General features: G+C 37.0%; 1 protein-coding gene across 4 annotated transcripts in view; it reads left to right on the forward strand.

Moving 5' to 3' along the window:
- The window catches only part of grid1a (glutamate receptor, ionotropic, delta 1a), a 386,141-nt gene that overhangs the window by 349,407 nt on the left and 8,881 nt on the right, over window positions 1-27,853 (forward strand). For all 4 annotated transcript variants that reach the window (XM_067455445.1, XM_067455446.1, XM_067455443.1 and 1 more), the window contains exons 9-13: window positions 6,672-6,773; window positions 9,810-10,007; window positions 10,670-11,000; window positions 13,813-13,951; window positions 24,940-25,135. In XM_067455445.1, coding sequence (XP_067311546.1) covers window positions 6,672-6,773; window positions 9,810-10,007; window positions 10,670-11,000; window positions 13,813-13,951; window positions 24,940-25,135 — 966 coding nt within the window. The remainder of the gene's footprint in view (window positions 1-6,671; window positions 6,774-9,809; window positions 10,008-10,669; window positions 11,001-13,812; window positions 13,952-24,939; window positions 25,136-27,853) is intronic.

Raw genomic sequence — 27,853 nt, forward strand, 5'->3', positions numbered from 1 at the left:
ATAATTCAACGTCTCAAAAAATTCAGTGTAAAAATATTCAGAGTCAACATCCGGGTAACCAAGGAGAAGCAATCGATCCCTGTATCAAATCATCCAACATCCAGCCAATCATTTACGCTCCATTGGTCATGTGACGCTAAAACAGGAAGGCGGGGAACAGGGCCGTTTCTAGCCTTTCTGGCACCCTAGGCGAGATTCATATGTTGCACCCCCCCCCCCCCCCCCCTTTTTTTTTTTTAAACTTCAACTTATTAAGTAAATATGACTTCCTTATTTCATGGGCATATTGTACATGCATTAATCGAATAATGTAGCTAGGTTTATTATCTGTGAGATCACAGATGTTGGGGGGTTCGGGGGCATGCTCCCCCGAGAAAAATTTGATTTCTATGATCTACATATGTGTATTTTAAGATGTTCTGAAGGCCAAAAAATTAGATAACAATAGCTTGAAAACCATGTCACTCGGCGCCGCTGCGGATTAAGAACACACTGACACAAAGACTAAAAGACGGGACGAAGCAGTAGCCGAAGCCTTGCGCCAGTTTCATGTTTTAAAGGTTAATCACATATTTTTTTAGGGGGGGCTGATGCATAAGTTCATAAAAAAGGGCCTAGTGACGCCCATGGTTATGACAGTATTAGCCTACTTGATCAATTTACACTAAACAGCTATCTCTGATGTAAAAAAAAATTATTCAAATTAACTGCTATAATGTTCTGCACCTGAAATGAGCATGGCGTGTGGTCCGTCCAGTACTAATATTCAGTGTAATGTTTTGCTCAACGTTATGATAGAGGGACCAGCTTAGTAGAGAACAAGTAACCAATAAGTAGGCTATACCTCTATATTTCGCTTTCTTTTTACGATACTGAGCCCCTGATGGCTTGGACCTTTTAATGATGATGAAACTAAAGCACGCTGTAACGAGTAGAAATATAGTGTGGCCCCTTTAAGAGTTGCGCGCGCTCCCTGCAAACGAAGTCTGCATTTTGTGTATGTGCGCACTGAGTCTTGAGCTCCCATGTGTGGGGATTATTTTCTGTTTTCTGTTGCTAACAGTCAGTTATTTTGTTTTATTAAGTAATGATGTGGATGGAAAGGGAGTTTGTGATGAGAGTTCAGCGGGGAATAAAGTGCGATCTGTTTGATGTTAATCGCCTCCGTGTTTGCATCCACTCCAGTTACATTAAGTGAGCTATCCGCATTTTTCACTCGGACACAAGCGTTACAACGCCACGGATGACGACGTTCCCTGCCGCCCTCTACATGATCTCATTTCATTACAGCAGCTCCACTATCACCATGGCGACTTCACTCCAATAATCGCAACTAATCATAATGCCTTGAAATAGCAAAAGTACGAAATATTAATAATAAAATATATATGAAATAACTAAAAAATCTTGTTGGGGCGGGGGCTCATTGACGCCCCCCAACTGTTGGCGCCCTAGGCGACCGCCTAGTTTGCCTATGACTAGAAACGGCACTGGCGGGGAAGTTCACTTCAGGTGAGCTCCAGAGCTCAGCAGCATGGCTCAGAACACACACGATGGCGCTTCAGTGAGTTTACTCATGACCAATGGAGCGTAAATGATTGGCTGGATGTTGGATGATTTGATACAGGGATCGATTGCTTCTCCTTGGTTACCCGGATGTTGACTCTGAATATTTTTACACTGAATTTTTTGAGACGTTGAATTATTTTACACTGAATCTTTTGAGACGTTGAATTTTTTAACACTGAATCTTTTGAGACGTTGAATTTTTTTACACTGAATTTTTTGAGACGTTGAATTTCTTTTTACACTGAATTTTTTTAAAACATTGAAAAAATGTCATAGGCAAAAAAAAACAGAGCTAGAAATTCGATGGCTTTTAAAATTCAAAGTCTGATTTAGATGCAAAATAAAATTCAGTGTTAAAAATTCGATGTAACAAAATTCAGTGCTAAAAATTAGAATTCAAAATCCAGTGGCACAGTTTTACTTCCATAGATTGATGACTAACAAGATGAACACAGGACAAAAACAACCAATGAGGGAAGCATGACAATGTAGTACATGCCAGGATCACATGGCAAACAGGAACACGTGACACAACCAGGAACAGGACAATAAGCATAAATACGAAGACGTGAACACAAACAAAACCCAAAACCGTAAAATGAGTCCATTTGATTTGGTGTTATAAATGCGTTGTGCCTTATTATATAGGTATGTTGCTGCATGTCTTAAATTGTTAATGTGCAATAAATGTAAATAGATTCATAATGTTAATAAACATTTCTAACAAATATTTTCAGTAATGGGGCTTTGCCATCACAGGGGGAAAAAATATATTTTTTGAAATTGTGAAGTGTTGAATAAACGCTTTAGAAATTTGTCTTTGAAACATAATGTAGATTACTGCAGCCAGTCAGCAAATAGGAGGTATTCATATACATTCTCCAACAGAAAACAAGAATAAAGCATATCGTTTTGATATTGTGTCTGAATGCTAAACACTCTGGAATTTCGGGAGCTTCCATACCGAAAGCTAAAAGAAACACTGTTAGTGTTAAGTAAATACGTCGTGTGTACATACGCTGTACAAAAACAAGTAAATAGTCATTGCTATGAAAAATGATACACATAGTCGATTCTGGGCAGGTTAAGCTACACTGGTCGCAAATTACGTCACACGACGAGCCCAAAGCACATGGACCCATTAAAATCAGTGATCTTTCTGCCCATATTGGACATGGCAAATCGCTGATAGTAAACAGATGCTATGTTCTGTTTTCGATGCACCGGATCTACATGCTTACGCTATACTGAAAAGACGAAAGCATTCAGAGCATTCTCTTTGATGTATCTAAGGATGTGCCGGTGCAGTAACAGTTTTAGAATGTTGCAGACCATTTTTCTTTGCATGTAGTCACGAGTTTCAGCCTGTAAATATTTGATGTAAACTCACATTAAACAAACATTCCCCCCATTAATACCTCAAAGCCCCCTTTTCAAAAATACTGCTTCCAGCACCCCACCCCGATGTTGTCCAAACACCCCTTATGTGAATGATTCAATTGACTCTAATAATGAAAATCCCGTGTTTCATTCCTGAATGATTCAGTGTTTTTTTTTAATTAACCGCTTGAGTGAGTGATTCAATGGCTCACTCATAAAGACATTCCCTTGGTTTGTTCATGAATGAATAAAGTGTTTTTGAACAAATCACTTGTGTAAATTATTGATATGAACCTCTCATAAAGACACTTGCCTTTTATTGCGACCTATGGGTGTAACCCACAGTAAGAGACACTGAAAAATCCCATTGCTAGTACATTAAACAAAGAGAAAATGCTGTGTGATATAAGCATAGCATGATTTAAACATTCGTCTTAATTTAATCATATTAGATATACCTTGCTTGTAAAGCTTTCTGAACTGAATCTGCTATTGCGGATGAGGTAGGTTCTGTTGTTGTGAGAGGGATTGTGTGTATTGGCCGCTACAGTGAAGATATATGACACATGTCATTAGGGCAGATGCCTTAAGCCTCTGTCATCCTGTCACTCACAGAGGACCGGAGGGGTCAAACGCTGGCCAGACAAGAGCCAAGCATGATTTCAGGGTCAGAGTTGTTTCTTATCGAGATGTTGGTACAGTGGCCTGCTGAATCCGTCACAGCGGCGGAACGGATCTGGTGGGATATTGGGATTATGATGAATGGCTCTGAAGTTAAAGATAGATGTATCACAGCTTTCATCTTGAAGTGAGGCGCTGTGTTCTACAGAAGCACTGTCATTGCTCGTGGAAGGAGAATCTAAGTGCTTTCTTTTTGTCATTTCTATACGGGCTAATATGTTGCTATGCTACTCGCATACAGGATAATGCCTACAAAACTGAAGATAGTTTTTCATGGAATAATATATAGATACTGAAATAGAGTTCTTATAATATAGAATAGAAATATTATTGTGTTTTTTATATTCTATATAGCCTATGTGCATGTTCAGCAATAAAGTCGATTTCATTTTAGATATTAGCCTTTATTGATATTGCTCAGAAATGTTATTTTTCTTCTTCCTGAAACCGCTGCAATTGTTTCACCCCAAGACAGTTAATACTAGCTCTGTTCATACTTGCTTTATTGTAGATCATTTCTGCCATTTACCTTTTATGGATGGGACAGTAGGAAGGAGACAGGAAGCATTAGGAGATGAGAAAGTGTGCCACATGTCAAAGGCCCTGTCCCAAATGGCATTAAACATGTTCCATAAACATATTAATATAAACATATTCCAGAAACCCTCACGGTCTTCCTCTGAGTTGCACTTTCACAACGTAATGTCGCTTTGACTGCCGGGAAGTAGTCCACCGCGTAACCCGCACCAGCGCGGGCTCTGCAAAAGAGTGCTTCGAGGGTGCAAACTGACCTCAAACGGGGCTCTCGCAAGCACCCTTCTGAGACCTAAAATGACAAATGGAACACCCTGCGGTCTCGTGGACCTAACGGACACTCAGGCGCAGAGGCCATTGTAAGTCCTTAAAACCGAAAGTGCACATGAAGTGTGCCATTTGGGACAAGGCCAATGTGCTGCCTGCAAAGCTTTGGCTCCAGCAATCATCATAATATTACCATACAGAATTGCAGTTGATTTTTTTTATTTTTTATTCTGACATCTACTTGCATGCTTTGTGACTGAAAACAAGATGATGCGTTTTTCAGCGACAAAAGCCTAAAACCTAATCTTACCTGAATTTTTACCACTATTACAGTTTTTTCCAATTGCTAACACACAATTTTGCAAACTAGGCTGTTTTTATCAAAACCACGCACCCAAACTGCAAAATTCCTCAAATATTTTGCAAAATGAAGCACTGCAACCAAAACTGCATATAGCATTATCAAAGTGAAACTTTTGCACGAAATAGCACACACTTCATTCATATTACCAGATTTTTGTCTAACCAACTACACACTGTTGGGCATAATGAAACACACTGTCATCTTTAGAATGCTTTGCCATAATACTATGCCCAATATTATGTATAATATTTAATTTACAGATACACACACATGCTGTTGATTTGTTATTTAAACTTTCACCAAAAAGTCAGATATATTTACATTGGACTGAACAAGAATATGCTATATATATATATATATATATATATATATATATATATATATATATATATATATATATATATATATATATATATATATATATATATATATATATATAAATTAAATAAGACCTATAGTCTTTTCATAGTGCTTCCATCCTGATGGAAGTGTTAACCATTAACCAGTGAGGTGTTTGGCCCGGCAGCTCATGTATTGGCCATTTAGCTTATGCAGTGTCATTTTGAATGGCAGTGTTTTGAAATGGCAAACATGTGACTTTATGTCAGATAGTTGTTTCTTATGCAGAAAACCGTGTTCAGGGCATTTAAAATGTGCCATTTTGAATTGCAAAATGTGTGTAAAGCAGAAAATGTGTTACGACTTTAGGAGACTTGAGTAGAGGTTTTGCTCTCTGTGTGTCAGTTTAAATAATTGTGCTGTGCACGTCATTTTAGTGTGTTAGGAATGGGGAAAAAAACTGTATTTGAATAATTTGTATCCTTCTGGAATATTACATTTTACATTTCAAATGAATATGTTTTATTGTTGTTGATGTTGATTTTGTTTTCAGTAACATCTCAGCTCAGCTTCAAGGCCTTTTTAAATTAAAAAAAAACTTTTGGTATAGTTGTTACTCTTTTTTGTATTGTTTTCTGCTTTATTGTGTTTCCTGTGCTGATATTGGCTCTAATCAACAGCCTGTGAAAGCATATCGACAAGGAGCGTGTGTGTGTGTGTGTGTGTGTGTGTGTGTGTGTGTGTGTGTGTGTGTGTGTGTGTGTGTGTGTGTGTGTGTGTGTGTGTGTGTGTGTGTGTGTGTGTGTGTGTGTGTGTGTGTGTGTGTGTGTGTGTGTGTGTGTGTGTGTGTGTGTGTGTGTGTGCGCTCGCCCCACAAAGATGGCAATATCCGAAATCCTTGTCCTTGTGGGGACATTTTTAGGTCCCCATGAGGAAAACAGCTTATAAATCAATTTTTTTGAGAAAGTAAAAATGCAGAATGTTTCCTGTGATGGGTAGGTTTAGGGGCAGGGGCAGTGTAAGGGGATTGAAAATACGGTTGTACAGTATAAAAACCATTACGCCTTTGAAAAGTCCCCATAAAACATGGAAACACTACGTGTTTGTGTGTGTGTGTGCGTGTGTGCGTGCGTGCATGTGTGTGTGCATGCAAACTTAGGTCTGTGTCCCATATTACTTTTAAAAGAGAAGTGGAAAATGTGACAGATTTGTGATTTTGTGAATATAAATGTTACCACCTCACACACTTCTATGACCATTTCGACCTGGGTGTGTAACAAAAGCACAAATAGCTTAACCCTTGAGGTGAATCCTGAAAGAGCTGGTGATTTTTGCTAAATGATGAGGGGTCCATCATAGACCTATCATAGACAAGTGTGTGGGGACCATAACTTAGGTCATGTGCGGTCATCCCTGGCTTTCAGCAACTGTCCAGTTCTTCATGCGTACTCTTTTTTTTCTTTTTCTTTTCTCTGCAATCGTTTCTAATATTTCAAACTTCATCAAAGCTCAATCGCAATCTCTTCCTGTCTTCCAGCTGGCGACGTGGGACTCTGATCGTGGGCTGAACGGCAGTCTGAGGGAGAACCGTGCCGAGCATGGCATGCAGGGAATTACTCTAAAAGTGGTGACCTTACTGGTGCGTATTTCAATGCATCTGATTCAGCACCCCGTAGGTCCAATCAATGTCTTACTGATGCCAGGGCACTGTACAATCACTTTAAAATTTCATACAGTAAGTAGGACAAGTTCCTTGAATAACATTCCTGTCAAGCAATACATATCCTTCCATCTAAAAAGAATTGAATGTTATTAATGAAAGAATGTTGTTTTAGGCACTAACCCCATTCCTATGCTTAACTCTGATTGTAAGATAGGAATGTTAATCCAGGGCCAGCTAGGATAATGATGATTCTTGCAAGTTCCCTGCAGGTAATCATTGGATGGTAGGAATGTTTTTTCCAGAAATAACTGTGTGTGATTTTCAGAGAACATGTCCTACTTGTTTAAATGATATGAAATTCAGAGAAACATTCCAGATAAAATAGACAGTGTATCATGAAAGAAAACACATTACAGGCTGCATGCAATAACACCAGAGTATACCAATTGTTTTAACTGTTTTTTTATTCATAAGCGAATGATTCTTATGATCTGAATCTTTTAATGAATCCTTCAAAAAGACTGCTAACAAACTGTCTATACTTTTATGGAAGATTATCGGCCCTATTTTAACGATCTCAGCGCATGGTTTAAAGCAGGGGTTTTCAAACCTATCCTGGAGGACTCCAAGCCCTGCACATTTTTCATGTCTCCAAAATTTGACACACCCATGTCAGGTCTTCCAGTCTTTAATAATGAGCTCATCAGTTGAATCAGATGTGTTAGATGAGGAAGACATGCAGAGCAGAACAAAACCCCTGGTCTAAAGCGCACACCGCAAATGCACTTAGGGCATGGCCGAATCAACTTTTGCTAGTTAAATGGCGGGAAAAACAGCATAATGCTGCGTTCCACTCCACTATTAGACACGCACTTGCAAACTTCCCTAAGCACTTCCCCTCAGGGGAATCCCCGCTGCCATTTTGAAGTGCGTTCCACTCCGTGAAGTGGACAAGGGAAGTTTATATGGACAGAGCCTGGCTCCTTCAATTTAGACCATTAGTCTACTTCATATGTACACTTCAGGCAGCTTCATACCACAATGCAACTCGATTGTGACGTCACCGCATATCGCGTTTTATTTACCCCACCACAAACAACTCTATGATATTTAAAAAAACGTTTAAAACAACCCAAACACACCTATATGCCTATAGAATGCTGCATTAAACAATTTCGTAAAGGAAAAAATAAATAAATAAACTCCATAGTGGATTCCAAGTGATCAAGGGCTTAGGGCGTTCCAGTTCAGTCCATTGCAAATGTTCCGCCAGTAGTGGACACTAATGCAACGTAAGCAATGTCGCACATCCGAGTGAATGAGACGGAGGGAAGTTAGCGAGTGAAGGGCATAATTAAAACGAACTGGAACGCAGCATAAAAGGTTTGTACCTTAATCATTAATGGGTGTGTTTTGGGCATAAACAAACCAGTCTCATCTCCCATTCCATTTAAAAGCCTATTTTTGATTCGCTATTTATATGGTGGAATTTGTGTATGGAAAGACTGAACACAAGATTTTTTTAAATATTTGTGTGCTATTGCACATCCCTGTGTGTGTAATAAGAAGAGTATGTGCATTGTGGACCCGCCTATAGGTGCACATTACTAACACGCTTTTTGTGCCAAAATTGTGCTATTGACTTAAGACCAGCTTTCAGTTGGTCACCAGATTTCAGTTAAGCCCCAGCTTTCAGTTGGTCAAAGGTGCAGTCTATTTCAGTTGCCTCAAAATAGCAATGCACTGTGTGGTTTTCGTCTTTTTGTCTCATCATGCATCAGTACTTTAGTCATGCTATTCCTTTGGGTTTTGCTCTTTATTTATTCTCCAGTCTAACACTGTTGCACTCTCTCTAAATACAATTACAGTTTACCAGCTTGAGCCTCAGATTTCACCCATCTGTATTTGAGTGCACAGGGACTGATTGACAAATAGTCAGTCTTGTTTGGTGGCAATATGCCTTACTGCAAATTGTCCTGGTGAATTTAGAAAGGTAATTTCTGTCTGATGAGGCATTGCACGCTCCCCTGGCCATGGTGTAACAGGTCAGCTAAAAAACTTCATTTAGATTAACCTGAGACCAAAGGTTCCCAGCTGGCACTGGTAAAAATGTCACATCAGCCGTTGGTTTGAATGTGACAGAGAGCCAACCAGACTGCAAGTCACAAACTAAACAGATGAATTCCTAATCTAAAAATAAGGTATGAAATCAATATTAAATCTTTTTATTTGCAGAAATATGTCCAAACATATTAATCAGACTGCTCCCTGGTTTCATCCACCCCTGGAAAGGAATAAATGATAAGATTCGATCTAAATCTCTTTGACGCTAATGCCAAATAATGGCTATGTCAGCTTTTAGCCCTGTCCATTAATGTTAAAATGCTTTGAGAGATATATGAATTGTGGGAAAATAAGACTCGGAATGCCATTGTTTGAAAACCTCTACAAATGAATCCTCTTGCATATACTGGGAATAAGATCACACAAAAAGTGTTTTTTTTTTTTGCAAGATAATACTTTTATTCTGAAAGAATGCAAAAAAATTGTTAACAAAAGTTTGTAATGCTACAAAAGATTTATTTTTCAAATAAATGCTGTTTTTTTTTAAGTCAAAGGAATCCTGCAAAAAACTATTAAGCAGTAAAACATAATACTGAGAACCACCAAATCGGCATATTTGTATGATTTCTGTCAAATCAAAGTGATGCTTAAAATCCGGCTTTGCTTTACAGGAATAAAAATATATTAAAATAGAAATAAATTCTTCTAAATAATAACAGTTCACAATGTATTAATGATCAAAAAAGTCACAGCTTTGAGAGACTTCGAAAAGAAAAAAGAAAAAGAAAAATCCAACACCAAACTTTTGTACAGTAGCGAATGTGAATAAAGTACAAGTATATGCGTCCTCTCATATCTCCTTAATTTAGTTCTAAACCAGGTTACCAAAGTGTCAAATAAATAAATACACTTTTCAAATAAAGCACAAATTTTCTCTGTTGTCTTCAGGAGGAGCCCTTCGTAATGGTGGCTGAAAATATTCTAGGTCAACCCAAAAGATATAAGGGATTTTCCATAGATGTTCTGGATGCCCTGGCCAAAATTCTGGGCTTTAAGTATGAAATGTATCAGGTGGCTGATGGGAAATGTGGGTCTCCTCAGGCCAACGGGTCTTGGAACGGAATGATTGGAGAGCTAATTGGAAAGGTGAGATTCACATTTATAAAGACTGTTTTGTGTAATAATCATATATAGCATGCATATTTGGTTTTGTCTGCAACTGCACATTTGTATTAGTCAGTGCTGCAGGCATATAGATATGAAGACATTTACTTTGGTTATTCAGTTTAATTTCTTGTCATATATACAGCCAGTCTTCACTTATGTTATTGATATCGCAGACATATTTAAAGCTACACTGTGTAACTTTTTTAGTTTATTCTTAGCTAAAAACACTTAGTTCTTTCAAAAATATATGTGCTCATTAATGTATATTTACTTCTTTCAAGTAATAAAGTATTCTCGTAAGTTTATAATATGCCATTGAAAATACATACGGGTGAGGGGTTCAAATGCTGGTCGCCATGTTGGCCCTCCACCTTGAAAGTACATTAGCCAAAGAGGGACATACCCGTAAATTCAAGCTTCGCCTTTCGCGTTTTAAGACTCCATGGCACCGTGTCGAATGTGAAGAGGGGGACTGCCATGTTAATCTTGGACTAAATCGGCCACCGTAGGAGTTCAAATGAAATCGGAATTGAAAGGAACAGAAACTATTATTCACTGGCTGGTCATATACCTTTTCACCGCAAGATGGGGGAAAATATCACAGTATAGCTTTAACATACTCTTAATGCATTTTTTCTTAGAGAGCAGATGTGGCTATTTCAGCCATCACCATCACTCCAGAACGAGAGAATGTGGTGGACTTCAGCAAACGCTATCTGGATTATTCTGTGGGAATCCTGATGACTAAAGCAGAAGAAAGACTCAACATCTTCTCCTTGCTGGCACCATTTGACCTGGCAGTGTGGGCCTGCATTGCCGCCGCCATTCCTGTGGTGGGTGTCATGGTCTTTCTGCTCCGACGCGTCCAGTCTGTTCGCTCCCAGAATCCTCCTGGGCCCCACCAGCCTGCTTCTGTCACGACGTCCTTCCAAAGTGCCATCTGGATCGTCTACGGAGCCTTTGTACAGCAAGGTGAGCGGGGTCACGCCACATGAACTTGAGGGATGAGGTATTGCTGATTAAGTCACCTCACCTGGATGGTGCAATCAGACATTCTTGTGTACAGGAGCACAGCTTGTACAGCGATTTAATATTTTTAGTTAAAGAAAATATGTTTTCAGCAGAATATATAATTCTTCAAATGTTTAAGTACAACTTGCAGCACCAGAGACAATCCCCAGAGTCACACATTTTGACTGTTTGACAAAATGTATTATTCCATAGGAATTCTGCAACTCACTATTGAAAGCTGCATATTTCTATGTCTATCTCTGCACTTTCAGATGTAGCAACTCAGACCAAGATGCAAGCAATTGACAACAGCTGTTAAGTGACATTTACAGTACAGTTTTTTTTTTCAACAGCTAACTATAATTCCTGGACCCATAATTCGATAATGAAACACACATGGTGAATGATTATGAAAACAGGCTTGCATTTGTGTCACCTTCTTAAAAAAACGTTTACTGTCACTTATGAAGGACCATATAGTGCGCTACAGTGCTCAAATTATGTCAGCGATATTAGTGGTTCCCCAACTAGAGACCTGCACTCCCACGGGACTTCCACGGGAACTCGTCCCAACTAAGGCCCTGTTTAGACTAGTGCATTTTTGTTTTAAAACGCATGACTTTAGCTACGGTGGTGTCTGTCGACTAAACTTCTCCAGTGAGACTTTCAGAAATGCTGCTGACCGTTTTAGTTTGAAAACTCTAGGGTTGAATTTCAGTGTAAACAGACCAAAACAGAAAACCAAGGCATGGCTGCCCACATTACGTTACCGAAATGTGACAATAACAGACCAGGGCTGTGTTTCCCAAAAGCATAAAAAGCTACCAGCCTTGTAAACAATAACATGGAGACAGAACTGCATGTTTGCTGACTGTGTGACTTGTGGCATTTTATAATACCGCAGCTGCCTACATGCACAAGAGGCTACTGTTTCCACTTGTACACATATGCCCAGTGTACATGGACGGAGATCATTTCTGAAACACAATATTTCAAGTCAATGTCAATTTATTTATATAGCACTATTAAAAACAACTGCCATTGACTAATGTGCTGTACAGAAAAATAATTAAACAGGATAATATTCAAAACATAAAGAAAATGACACCACAGAAAACAACAACGACATTCAAAACAGATGAATCATGAATTATAAGCCATACCAAATAAAAATGTCTTTAACTGTGATTTAAAATGGATAATGTGGGAGCAGTTCTAATTTGCATCGACAGGGTATTCCAAAGTCTAGGAGGAGCTACGGAGAAGGCATGGTTGCCCCTAGATTTGAATCTAGTTTTAGGGATCCCTAAGAGCCTCTGATTTGCAGACCTAAGGGCTCTCCCTGGATGGTGTTCAATCAGCAGGTCTGTAAGGTATTGTGGTGCTAATCCATGTAGTGGTTTAAAAACCAATAGCAGTACTTTAAAATCAATTGTTTGACGCACAGGAAAAATCTGGCAAACGCATTTTGAACCATTTGAAGGCAGTTCAAGGAAGACTGCCCAATCCCCAAATATAGAGAGTTGCAATAGTCTAGCCTACTGCTGATAAAAGCATGGATAACTCTTTCAAAGTTATTAAAAGAGATAAACGACTTTGTTTAAACCAGAAAAAAGAACCATTGGTTTATCCATATTTAAAACTTTATAAAGGAAACCTGCCTTGAAGTCTTCCATTGTAACCCACGGCTGTTTAAGCCACAAGATGGCGCCAGCGTTAAGCATAGAAGTAGTACCGGTCAAGATAACTCGTAGTACCCGGATGAGCGGGTGTTATCTGGAAATAACATACCGCTGGAATGCGCGATTGACCAATCAGAATCAAGTATTTCACAGAGCCATGTAATAAAGTATAAATATTTCACAATACTTTTGCTGTATTTTTATCAAATAATTGTAAAAATCTTAAAGACCTTAAAAACTTTTAAACTGCATTTTCTGATTATAAATAATTTTTCCATATTTTAATTTGCCCTAAATACTTGATAGTATGTTGTAAATGCAGCTAATCATTAATGAAAGAAAATGTGTAACTTTATTGTGAAATCCACAAACGAAATGTGCTTGTTGGCGTGGGTGTTTCCAAACTAAAGTGATTACAATTTTATGCCTGGTCACATAAAAGCACAAGCACTTCTTTTATTGGGACAGTTATTTTTTTCCCAGTCCACTCTCAACCCTGTAATGAGCATAGATGCCCACTTAACCTTTGACCTTTCCAATTACAGACTCTGTGGATATCCTTTTAGCCCTAAAATGACATCTCAGATCTCAGATAATTTGGCTCAGAGACCAATAAGAAAAAACGTCCAGGCCCTAACAAGCTCCATTGAGCATGATAGCTCCAGATCTTTTCCTTTACCGTTTTATTCTCACCATCTCTGTGTCAGTGATGACATTTCCAAAGCTGTGTGTGCTGAGAGGAATATTGTGTTGACATTTCAGCACAGGCTTATAAGGTGTTGAGCTTTTCTGAGAAAGCAGGTGATAGGAGAGTGAATCTTATTACATGTCTGCGGTGCTGTGTCACTGCCAAAAAACAGCAGGAAGAAAAATAATGGAAGGCTGAAATGAGATAAAATCCCAGAAGGGTTCAGTGATATAGACACGGGGTCAGGGTTTAGCATGAACCAGTTAAACCCTGCTGTCTAAAAAAAAGCATGTTTTTCCATTGACTCATTGTATTCTCTCTTTATTTGTATCGGTGAAATGGTGTAAACAATGATTTAACCAGCAGAATGTTTTTTTTCTTCTATTATTTCTTGCGTTTGCAGGTGGTGAATCCTTCATGAGTTCGATGGCTCTCAGGATTGCAATGGGAAGCTGGTGGCTATTCACCCTTATTGTGTGTTCATCCTACACAGCCAACCTGGCAGCTTACCTCACTGTGTCCCGCATGGACAACGCAATTCGGTAAGCTAACTAGTCCAGTGGCAGAACTCCAAACATCTCCAGATGCTTGTATGCACTCCCATCAACCACATGGTGTGTCATAGAGCTTTATTAGAGCCGTCACATCTCTAAACGTAGCTCCAGGACAAGTTAGGATAACACGTCACTAGATTGCCTTTATTAGCATCAGATTTGATTAGATCAGACTGCTCATTTTTACTAGTTGACTAGTCATCCAGAAAATTAGTCGATTAGTCTGTCGGTCAACGTTTACCTTATATAAATGACTCACAATGCATTGAGCCGTTTCTGGATTGTGTTACTGGAGAAAATGTCTGCTTGTTGATGCGGGATAGAGGAAATGATTGTGTGTTTATCTTTATAGCAAAGTTCATACTGCTTGTGTTGATATAAACTGTACAAAAAAGCGTGTACCTTTCGTTTATAGTTTCTGTCAGCCTTTAGGCGACTTAATTCGTTTCAGGTATTGAAAAAACGAGTGATGGGTGAGTGAATCTTATTACATGGCTGCAGTGCAGAGTCACTGACAAAAAGAAACAGCAAGAAACATAATGGAGGATGAAATGAGATAAAATCACAGTGGGGTTCAGTGATACAGACAAGGGGTCAAGTTTTAGCTGGTTGGCAATAGCAATATAGCCAAATGCTGTATCGAAAAAGCCGATTATGGTTTCTCCATCAAGTAAATAAGCTCATTTTATTTAAAAATGGCAAAGCTGACCAACAGAGAAATGTGAATTTAAATTAAAAAAACTGAATAAAGGCTCTTTTTCTTTTCAGGCTCTTTTTAAAAAATGATAATAGAAGGTGTAAGGCGGATAGTCCAGTGGCAGCTGATTCCATAAACAGGGGCAGCAACTGAAAAGCCTCTATCACCCTTTACGGGCCCGTTTCACTCTGCAAGTGTGAGCTTCACATTAGCACAACCACACCGTCACTGCAGCTGCAGACGCGCAAGAGTATATTCACACCGGAAGCGTTTGTACAGCGTCAGAGCAGCGGCTCCAACGCTATATATAATATAAGTATCATACGAGTATTTCTCCTTATAAAGACATCTAGCCTTTTTTTGTTTTTAGAAGTTGTTCATTTACAGTGTTTGGGGTAATGTATTACAAGTAACTTGAGTTACTTAATCAGATTACTAGTTGCTAGTAAAAGCATTACTTTTAAAATTTACAACAAAATATTAAAAGAGTTTAAAGAGTTACTTTTTCACATTCATTTGACTGACATGTTGTCCCCAGATCTTGTCGCCATGTTAAGAACTTAAAAGTGCAAAGGTGTTGTGTGTGAACAGGTTAGTTCTAAACTAAATGTGAGCATTTATTTCATTTGCACAATAAAGATTTAGTACTCAAATGTCAAATGCAAAATCAGAATAGTATGCAAACCTCCAATAATTAAATATTTAATAAAACTGTTAAAAAAATGCATTTATGCATTTAAACTACCTTTATTGACCAGTGTCTTGCTGCTAATTTTTGATGATTCAGTTAAACCAAAGGCAAAAAAAAAATTCGATTTTTTTGTTTTTATTGGAGAAGTAAGAGTGTAAAACTTTTTTCTCCCGCATTCTATCCTTCAATTATCCAGAATGGCAGCACAGCTGAAAGGTTTGATTGCACTGCGCCCTCTACTGTACATGCATGAATTTTCATTTTTAACTTGGTTTATTATTTAAATTTTGCTGTGAAGAGGTCTTCACATTTGCACAAAAATATATTTTTTTTGTTATAAAAAAACAAAGGTGAGAAAAAGTAACGCAAATGTAACATAGAGCATTACTTTTCTTAAAAAAGTAACTTGGTTGCTCAATTGTAATGCATTGCTTTTCGAAGTAACTTTCCCCAACACTGATTATAAACTTGAGTCTTAAAAGTTTGTTAACATGGGGAGGTGTAGTCTACAACATTCGCATGTAAAAGGTAAACGACGAACACAGCCAAGAAAACAATTTCCGATCATGTTGTTTCATTCATACTTCGATATGTTTACAAATTTTTCAGACCAAAAAAATATATATTCTATAAAAATAAAAAAAATCTTTATTTTATTTTCGGACACACTCCAGTTTTTGTTAAAACACACTAAATATGCTTCTTGTGTGCATTTTGAGCACTTTTTGTGTGAAAACATTTATTTTGTGTCAGCAGCGCAGCAAAAATAGGCTCGACGTCGAAACCCCCGCTTCACTGCTGCTCACGTGCTGCTCCCTCTGCCGGTGTGAATGCACTCATTGCTTACCATGCACATCGGCGTTAAAACCGCCGTTCGTTTTTTAAACAAGAACAAGGGGCATACAAAAGAGCCATGTCAAAGGATCAACTTAGATGAATGGGGAATCAGAAGATCTTTCAGATAAGATGGAGCTCTATCATTAAGAACTTTAAATGGTACACAACACACACAGTTTCTGCCAGTCTCATGTTAATCTTGAGTACCGATAGAGTTTATTGCATCCTTCATATCTCTAAAGAGTCTTTAGTTTTTTCATATTTATAAAAGACAGATACGAGCACACACACACATAATACATCATGGCATTATCCCTGGATAACTTTCAATTCACTATACATTCATGTTATTTACATTATATACACTTACGTGCCGATTGCCAACAAAACACAGACATTTGATGCAGTTTCATTCACCGCCCACGGTTTTAACTCATGACGGGGATCAAATAAACACACTTACAGAACTCCCCTGCTGCTCCGGAAAAACGAACAGCATCCTCTGTTTCCTTAACGGCAGATTATTTGGGAAGCTGAACAAGGTTATCTTTCCTTCACAAACAATAACACACTTCTTTAGTGACATTGTGGTCTAAAAACAAAATGTCAGCGCTGCTCCTGTAACCCGAACAAAGCTCGTTGATGGGCGCGCTCTTGCTTTCGCTTTGGTTGATGTGCACATGCTCTCATCCTGGAGCATACAAGCAATTCCGATTCTCGAAAATGAGCAATGTCCATACTCTGTAAAAAAAAAAACATTCTGAAACTTATTTGAATCCTTAAGGAGTGTATTTGGCACAGAAATACTCCGGCATACGTCCAACTAATTTTGGATTTTATTTTAAGACCTCATGTTTAGACACCTTTAAAAACAAACAACAAAATCTTGAACTGGATCTTAAACTGGAGCCAATGGAGTGATGCTAAAATTGAGGTGACATGGCATTCAAAGTCAATGGCCATTCAAAATCCCGTTTTGGGCAGGAATGCACTACACACAACTTTCAAAATGCTAATACATTTTTTTACACATACAATTGCAGACTTTGTAAATGGTTACCAGTGTGTGCCAAGTCTGTGTTTTTTCTACAGAACTCGGCTACTTTTAAGTTGTTGCCATGGGGAAAATATTTTTATGCAGTACATTCGATTTCATGGCTCCAACAGCCCCAAAACACCTCCCAGACATACAATTTCAGTGAAGAATTTGTCCAAGCGATGGAGAAAATCACACGGGGCTACTTATGAATGGCCATTGGGATACTTTTCTTGGACAGACCTGGCAAACCTAATGGTTACAGAGGTAAACCTCGTTTCCATGCACCTTGTTTCTAGGAGATGCATGACAAATGAAAACAATGTGTTTTGTGTAATCAGCTCGAAATATCAAACATGTATGATATCTTCTAGATTGAATCATATTCTGAAGCCCATACACTGCACGTTTTTAAATATTAAAATTCAAATTTGTAGATTGCCTCTAACTTGGCTGTATTGATTCGTACAGACTGTAAATCTTGGTAAATGTGAATATTGTAAATTACCCATCTCAGGTGTGTGTAGTGTAGCTTAACATGTGTGTGTTATTTTTACACAAATCTCTTTAGTTTCATTTTATATTTATCTTTGCATTATGCTATTTATTTGAAGGGGAAATGACTGTGCAACCTAGTCAATGCAACCCCTGTCTGACAGCGAATCTGTTTTTCAGGAGTAGGGGAAGTAGGCCTAAAATTGAAAGAAATAATACAGTGAATCTGCTAAATGCATCCTATTTCTTCAAATTAAATCTGAAATCCCAGCATGCCGGCTGTCTCTTAGAGATCACGTTGGTCCTTAACTTCCCAGCAGGGAGCTCGCAGTTCCTGACATTCTCCATAAATTCCACGAAAAGGTCGCCTCATATTAAAATCTTTTTCTTTTTTCTATTTCTGTAGAGCCTTTTCTTTTACTTTTGTTTTTGCATGTTTTTTTTCCTTTTTTTCTTTCTTCAAGCTACTTCAGATAATTCAGATAATTCTCATGCATGTTTTTATAAACAGACAGGTCTTTTTTATTTATACTTATTGTGTATAAATACATACATATGTGTATATATATATATATATACACACACACACACAGTGGGGCAAAAAAGTATTTAGTCAGACACCATTTAGTGCAAGTTCTCCCACTTAAAAATATGAGAGAGGCCTGTAATTTCCATCATATGTTCACTTCATCTATGAGAGACAGAATGAGAAAAAGGAAATCCAGAAAATCACATTGTCTGATTTTTAAAGAATTTATTTGCATTTTATGGTGGACAATAAGTAATTGGTGAATAACAAAAGTTCATCCCAATACTTTGTTATATACCCTTTGAGAGCCAGAAATCTTGTTTTTTTCTAGGTGACCAAATACTTATTTTCCACCATAATTTGCAAATAAATTCTTTAAAAATCAGAAGTCAGATGTGATTTTGTGTATTTTTTTCTCATTCTGTCTCTCATAGTTGAAGTGAACCTATGATGAAAATTACAGGCCTCTCTCGTCTTTTTAAGTGGGAGAACTTGCACAAATGGTGGCTGACTAAATACTTATTTATTTCACAATTTTAATGAGTATTTAACAATCTGCTCAGTTACTAGGATTTTCATGCTCAGCCATTTCTAGGGTTTACAAAGTAATAATATATCACATTTAAAAAAAAAATCTGTATTTTTAGATCAAATAAATGCAGCATTGATGAGAAGAAGAAACTTCTTTCAAAAATATTACAAATAGTAATGTGTCCAAACTTTTGGTCTGTACTGTATATATACAGTGTACAAATGTCAGATAACAATGTACCACAAAAGAGCGGCAGTGAATTCTTTTTCCTCACTACAGAAGGATAATTGCTTTGTCAGAGCAGAAATAAATGCTTTCTGCTTTAAAACCTCCCTCTTATTTGACTATGAGAGTTGTCTTGTATGAACTGGTAATGCCCTATACCTGATGTGCAAATAGTTTCCTGCCTCTGTAAATGTTATCTGCCTGCTCATTGAATTCAGCCCTCTCAGCCCAGCAGAAAATCCAAGGTGGGAGAAGCTTATTGCATTCTGTCCCTCTGAATTCTGACTTTATACTCCTGGCGGACCTGTTAGTTCGCTAGCAAAAAGACTCGACACTGTTTGCCCAAATGTTCTTCTTTGGAGCATTAATGGAGAGTTTGCTTCTGTCACATTTCTCATTCAGCTCTGTGTCTGTGCGTGTGTACGTATGTACGTACGTGCGTGTGTGCGTGCATGTGTGTGTGTGTGTGTGTGTTGAGGCTCGAGGGGATTATTTCCTCCGTCTCTCAGTGGCAGCATCCACAGCTGCTATGGTTGTGCTAATCACCTTGTTTGTAACTGTTATTAAAATCAGGCAGCCCTGCTGGAGCATGATACGGTATCGTTAGCACACTGTGAGTCCACTGGGAGTCTTTCATATCTCTCACCAGCCTTAGATGTAAAATGGGATTCAGGCTTGACAAATGTTGTGTTCAGTCCTGAGGTCCCCTGAGGTCAGTAGGCTGTGATTGGCTGGTGGAATGGCTGCTGATTGGCCAGCTAGTTGACTCTCTTCATTTTCAATGTCATTTTTTTGTATAAAATGTAGGCGTACTATTTTGAATTTTGTTTGCAAATTGTTTGTAAACTATTTTGTGAGCATTTAGTCTTCCTTTTAATTTTGCATGATTAATGATGTGGTTAAAATGTATTTTTATTGGTTTAGTTTAAAACAGATAAATAAGCTTCATTCAAAACAGAACCATTTTGCATTCTCATACAAAATGAAACAAAAACAAGAAAATGGATCTCAAATAATTATTTTCATATTACAATTAATAATACCTTGTTAGAGCGCCTCAATTGATTTGTACTGCTTCAAGAAACTCAGAGACATGGAGATTGTACTTACTACCTGCAATTTTAGGACTATCAGTCAATTAAAGATTTTAAATAATATGCTGATTAATTGACCAAATCTATGGCAAATAATCACACATACTGTATCAATATCTACTTAGATAAAATCTATTTTTAAACTATGTATATTTTAAACTTATTTATAGAAATTTAAATACCTTATATGTTGCATTTTATATATACACTCTCCTAAAGGATTATTAGGAACACCTGTTCAATTTCTCATTAATACAATTATCTAATCAACCAATCACATGGCAGTTTCTTCAATGCATTTAGGCGTGTGGTCCTGGTCAAGACAATCTCCTGAACTCACAACTGAATGTCAGAATGGGAAAGAAAAGTGATTTAAGCAATTTTGAGTGTGACATGGTTGTTGGTGCCAGATCTGAGTATTTCACAATCTCCTCAGTTACTGGGATTTTCACACACAACCATTTCTAGGGTTTACAAAGAATGGTGTGAAAAGGAAAAAAAACATTCAAGGCGAAAATGCCTTGTTGATGCTAGAGGTCAAAGGATAATGGGCAGACTGATTCAAGCTGATAGAAGAGCAACTTTGACTGAAATAACCACTCGTTACAACCGAAGTATGCAGAAAAACATTTGTGGAGCCACAACACGCACAACCTTGAGGTGGATGGGCTACAACAGCAGAAGACCCCACCTGGTACCACTCATCTCCACTACAAATAGGAAAAAGAGGCTATAATTTGCAAAAGCTCACCAAAATTGGACAGTTAAAGACAGAAAATGTTGCCTGTCTGATGAGTCTCGATTTCTTTTGAGACATTTAGATGGTAGAGTCAGAATTTGGTGTAAACAGAATGAGAACATGGATCCATCATGCCTTGTTACCCCTGTGCAGGCTGGTGGTGGTGGTGTAATGGTGTGGGGGATGTTTTCTTGGCACACTTTAGGCCCCTTAGTGCCATTTGGGCATCGTTTAAATGCCACAGCCTACCTGCATTGTTTCTGACAAATTTCCATCCGTTAATGACCAACATCTACCCATCCTCTTATGGCTACTTCCAGCAGGACAATGCACCATGTCACAAAGCTCAAAATATTCCAAATTGGTTTCTTGAACATGACAATGAGTTCACTGTACTAAAATGGCCCCCGCAGTCACCAGATCTCAACCCAAAAGAGCATTTTTGGGATATGGTGGAACGGGAGCTTCGTGCCCTGGATCTCCATCAACTGCAAGATGCTATCCTATCAATATGGGACAATATTTTTAAAGAATGCTTTCAGCACGCTGTTGAATCAATGCAATGTAGAATTAAGACAGTTCTGAAGGTGAAAGGGGGTTAAACACCGTATTAGTATGGTGTTCCTAACAATCCTTTAGGTGTGTGTGTGTATGTATGTATGTATATATATATATATATATATATATATATATATATATATATATATATATATATATATATATATATATATATATATATATATATATATATATATATATATATATATATATATATATATATATATTCAATCAAAAAAAAATTCCAGTTGATCATCTCTAGCTATCTTTTTGCCATTTTTTTAGCATCTCTCACCGTGACCACATTTTTACAACAGTGTCAAGATCAAAAACACATCTGCATCTGACTAGCTGTTTATTAATGCAAGAACACATCATGTGTTATAAGCTTATTGCTCATTCTTTGCTGCCTGCAGTGTGTTGTCTGCAACCCTGTTTCCCTGAGAACAGAGAACGCTATGGGCAACGCCTCAGCGTGACTGATGACTAAAGCACCTGTAAAATAACGGCAATCCTATTGGCCGACGACAGCTCTGACATCATACTAGTACAACCCAGAAGTATAAACAGAGAACATGTCATCCACAGGCAGCCCTGAAGCATAGCAAAAATATGTAATGTCTTATTCCCTGTTCTCAGGGAACCAGGGTTACAGTCATAATCCAAGATGTTCCCTTTCGAAACGAAACTCGCATTGCATCGAAGCACTATGGGTAACGAGAATACTCACACTGTCATGCTGAGGGGCTGTGCTGTCAACATTGGGTTTAACAAGCAAAAGAGGCTAACTTCATGGAAACTTCCATGGTTAAGTCCCCCCATGGGTTTGCACCAGCCTAGCTGTCAGTGGCACTGCTCCCTACAGCCAGTTTGCCCAAGCTACATGACTCAAAGAAGAGTCTAATTCCAAAAAGAAAGGACTCCTTCCAGGGCACTAGCTCAAAGGCCTGGAGACCTCAACCTAACCTTAAACGTGGGCTCCTTTAAGGGAGCATGGCTCAGGCTCAGGGACCATAGCCTGTGGCTTTCAAGAGCAACCCAAAATCAACCTCTATTAATAGAGGCTAAAAAATTATAACTGCTCAGCCAACAACCTGTTTATTATTATTATTATTATACAACCAAATGCGAGTTAGTTGTAACATTCAAGGCTTAAAACTTTTCATACATGCCAGGATGATAAAACTGAGTGTTTTTATAGGTGCCTTATCAACATTATTTAGAAAAAAAAAAATTGGATGTTTGTTGTCAAACTCCAAAATTATTATATTGGTAATATATTTAAAATGAATACATTTATTTTCATTGAAAAATATTTTAGTTGGTCTTGGATATGATTTTGATTATTTCAGGTAACATTTTAAGCTGTAATTTGGTCCTGTTACAAATGTGCCCCTCACATGTTACAATGTACTTCCATTCTTTTGGTGTAAATCAAGAAAAAAGTTTACAAAGTATACACCGTATTAATGTAACAAAACCACATATTTGTACATGTGGGAAATGAATGTGGGGGAAAAAACTGAGCGTTAAAAACGTTAGATTGTGCCTGCTCTCCCCTAACCCTACGAATAACCAAGGAGGCTCTAACCAGAGCCTTACACTTGCCTCAAGAGCATACAGCATCTCATCTCAGTGTAATGATATGATGCTGTGGGTCAAATTGGGTCTTAGACTAAACTGGGCTCAGTGATACAGACGCAAGCTTTTTTTTTTCTTTGTTTGTTTGTTTTTGCAACATGTAAAGATTAGAATTTAAAAATAATTGTTAATGACTAGATTTACTATAATGTTTAAAAGTTGGAGGTTGAGTTTGAAAGAATTTTTGAAAGAAAATGTATATTATATTAATATTGTTAAATATTGTTAATTTAAAATAACTTTTTTTTTCAATATATTTTAAAATATAATTTTTTCTTGTAAAGGTGATTGTTTCTTTTGTTTTGTTTTTCTGCATCCATATACATAAAGATAATTAAGACTACAAAAGCTGCTCAGTTGGGATTTGAGTATAAATGACTTTACCATACAACAAGATGACACCAAATGTAACATATTTCCATAGTTCCTCCAGCTGTGGCAGTACCACTATAATTAAACTGATTAATTGTTCTGATTTATCATCTCAAGATTTACAATCCGACTCATTGAATCTGCAAAAAAAAAAAAAAAAAAAAAAATGGAATGGAATGGGTCCTGTTAAATAGCTTGTCAAGGGTGATGGAAGATGCTTATCTCAACGTGAAATCACTCCCCCACTAAAACCAGAAGGAGAAGCAACAAAGTGTCATTACGCAGGAGGGAAGAGCAGCCTGCTGCCTTAAAAACATCACACATGGACTGCGTGAAATCAGAAGTTGCAGATGGAAAGCAGCAGCTGTGAACGGCAAGCTCATTTAGAACTATATTTTGTCACGGGGTATTATTTTCCTCCTAATAATTCAAATAATTAATTAATACATCATGTGTATGCATTGATTCATTATTTGTGACAGTTTAAGTGTTGTGCCTTGTCTGCTTTTGCATTAGGGATTGATTGTTGCATGAGCTCTTTCATTGTTATAATCTGGAGTAGATCGTATTGTTGCAGATGTTAACCAGAAAAAGATTTTCACATTTTTAGATTGGTACTTAGAGAGGGTCAGTTCAAGCAGTAATGGTAGTGTTAGATAAGGGTCTTTCATTAACCCCCATAGCATTTCATTAGCTCAACCTCACACCTCTGTGATTCATGAGTGCATTTGAGATGAATAGTATTATAAAGAGGTGAAGGACATGTCGCACAGGTTATAAGCCACTTGATTAAAAAAAAAAATAGAGGTTTTTCAGAGAAGAGTTTTTTGAGTGGAGGCAGTACACACACTACAGATATATTTTTGAAGTTTTAAATTTCCTAAAACTAGATAATGATGAAATCAAAAATTCATTTTGTAATAAACTGGCTCTGTAGTAGTATTATTTGGCGTGAGGACATACGTATAACACCAACACCAATGCTAAACATTCAGCCTCTATAGCCCTATATGCACTATAGCCTTTTTTTTTACTATACCATTCCATTAATTGTGATTCATTTCATTTGGTTTCTAAACTATTATGAGGTATGACTGTATGAAATGTTTAATTACATGCATATAAAGCTTTGCTTTTATGACAGCAAAAAATAATAAAGTGATATGTTTAGTTAGCTGAAAAGCACCATATGATATGCTCAAATGTTTGGCTCCGACGAGAGTGTGATTTTAATTGTTTGATGCTCCTTTCACACTGTTTAGGCAGGTTGTGAAATGTACCATTCACAGCTTCTTATGTTGTAGTTTGAGGCATATTATATACCTCCAGATTGTTTAAACACTCGAATCATCTGGTACACACTTGTGAACAGTGATTTAGCAAGCACATTCTGAGCATCAGGCATCAATAATTTAACAGCATATTACTTGTATTCGTCCACATTTTGCTAATATATCTGGTTTTATTTATTTTTTATATAATGTGCATTTTGTGCCTGTTATACTATTGTTACCTTTCTTCTCAATTCAGAACATTTCAAGACCTTTCCAAGCAGACAGAGCTGAGCTACGGAACGGTGAGAGAGTCTGCTGTGTTCGAGTATTTCAGGGTGAAGGGCACGAACCCCCTGGAGCAAGACAGCACATTCGCCGAGCTGTGGAGAACTATCAATAAAAATCAGGGACAGGACAACTCTGTGATCTCTCCTGCTGAAGGCATCCGCAAGGTATAAGACGTACACAGTCCTGTTACTTACAGTTGATGTAAAGATTCCACATATGTTGCCCAATCCAAGGGTTTTTGGAAGGGTTATCCCCTAAATACCAAGGCATCTATGTATTTTCATTAACTACAATGACAAAATGTTCACTATAATATAGCCCACCCACTAACAAGTGCCATGATAAAGAGATAATCAGTGTTATTCACTTCACCTGTCAGTGGTCATAATGGTATGCGTGATCGGTGTATATATTTTTGGTGTATATATTTATATCTTTCTGACAGTAAGAAAAACTAATTTTCATGTATTATATATATATATATATATATATATATATATATATATATATATATATACATATATATATATATATATATATATATATATATATATATATATATATATATATCATGTCTTTGAAAATAATGGGTATCTTTATAATAGTATACTTTTTTCACAAACAATATACACTGCAGTTCAAATGTTTGAGGTCAGTAAGATTTTTAAAATGTTTTTTGAAATAATTCTCTCAAGGCTGGATTTATTTTACCACAGATAGATTGAACACAGTTCTATTGTAAAATATTATTACAATTTTATATATATATATATATATATATATATATATATATATATATATATATATATATATATATATATATATATATATATATATATATATATATATATATATATATGTGTGTCTTCATATATGTTCAGTTATTGTATATATCTGTATAAACAGCACCTGAAACAGAATATAAGAGAAGCTATTATTAAACTGGTTCAATCCTTTCAAATCAGCACCAGCCCTGTTAGACGGTGTGGAGCTGTCCTTGGTGCTGAATTTAGCTGTGTGGTGATTGGTAAGAACTGTCAGTGATGCTGAAGTTCTGGCAAGAGCTTTTCTGTGCAGTACCATGTGGCTGATGCTGTCTGGCTATCGGTGGATCTTTGTAATCCAAATATATCACAGAACACAGAAAGAGCAATCAGCAAGATGCGGTCTGTTTAGGTTCGTAACAGAATGATTCTGGCATCTTGCATCATTAAAGAGAGAAAAGGAAATGTAGCATACAAGTCTGACAGAAAGCATGAGAAAACAGCTTTAGCGTATCAAGATAAATATTCATGGCTCAGACAATGTAATATCCCTCCATATTGTGTGAGCCATAAAAATTACAATTCATATGCTGCTGAATCCATTCATGTATTTATGCTTGTTTGGTAAAACTTTCAAAGTCACTTTGTATATAAACTGTTGCAGATTCCAAGAGAATCTACACTTGATATCCACATCAAACCCTTTGATAAAACTTCAAAAAAATGCAGCTATGCAATTTCACAGCTCGTCTTATTGTTATAGAGAGCACATATCTACTGGCATGCTTTTCACTGGAGACATTACCAAAACCATGAATCTCTTTGAGAGTTTTTTATAACTGGCTATTAAGCTAACAATTCAGCAGGCTCAGAATTGATTTCTTAAGCAGAATAATGAAAAGAGATAAGACAGAGAAATAGAGGCCTGTATGTCAGCACCCCCACACTTCGGATGGTGTTGAATAATGCTATTGTCAGGCCAACAGATTCACATATACAAGTACTTCGTCAGTTATTTTATCCCTCAAACAATAATTCTCTTACACAAAACGTGTCACACCATCACTAGTTTAATGTGCTCTTTAACAATGTCCAGTAGTATATACACATGCATCACAAGAGAAATGTTTCCATTTTTAGATGATTTTTCCCCCTGAAATATCATGAAAATTGTATGTGCTGGAAATGAGGCCACAACCAAGGGACAGTTTAGCAAAGCGGAAAGCAAAATAACATTTTAAAGTGATTCCAATGATATCGTTCCCCTGGTCCGTTATCGTTATCTTTATCATCAATGGATTGAACTGGCATTTATTCACCAAGGATGCATTAAAAGGATCAAAAGTGAAATGTATACATGTTTTAAATAAATGCTGTTCTTTCTGTTCATCAGAACCCTGTACAAAAAAAAATAGTTTTTAATGTGACCGCATTATGAAAACAAAAGTTGTTTAAGTACTTGAATGTACTCATAGAAACCTGATGAACAACTGGTTTAGTTATTCTTACTGCATTTCTGTGTCCGTTCATCCAGTCTATTAGAGGTTACTGTCTTTGTTTAACTAATGCACTTTCTCCAAACTGAAGACTAGTATATCTTTGATTCTGTATATATATATATATATATATATATATATATATATATATATATATATATATATATATATATATATATATATATATATATATATATATATATATATATATATATACACACAGTCTTGTTCAAAATAATAGCAGTACAATGTGACTAACCAGAATAATCAAAGTTTTTCGTATATTTTTTTTATTGCTACGTGGCAAACAAGTTACCAGTAGGTTCAGTAGATTATCAGAAAACAAATGAGACCCAGCATTCATGATATGCACGCTCTTAAGGCTGTGCAATTGGGCAATTAGTTGAATTAGTTGAAAGGGGTGTGTTCAAAAAAATAGCAGTGTGGCATTCAATCACTGAGGTCATCAATTTTGTGAAGAAACAGGTGTGAATCAGGTGGCCTCTATTTAAGGATGAAGCCAACACTTGTTGAACATGCATTTGAAAGCTGAGGAAAATGGGTCGTTCAAGACATTGTTCAGAAGAACAGCGTACTTTGATTAAAAAGTTGATTAGAGAGG

The sequence above is a fragment of the Pseudorasbora parva genome, chromosome 10 (assembly GCF_024679245.1).
Source record: "Pseudorasbora parva isolate DD20220531a chromosome 10, ASM2467924v1, whole genome shotgun sequence".
Taxonomy (NCBI): Eukaryota; Metazoa; Chordata; class Actinopteri; order Cypriniformes; family Gobionidae; genus Pseudorasbora; species Pseudorasbora parva.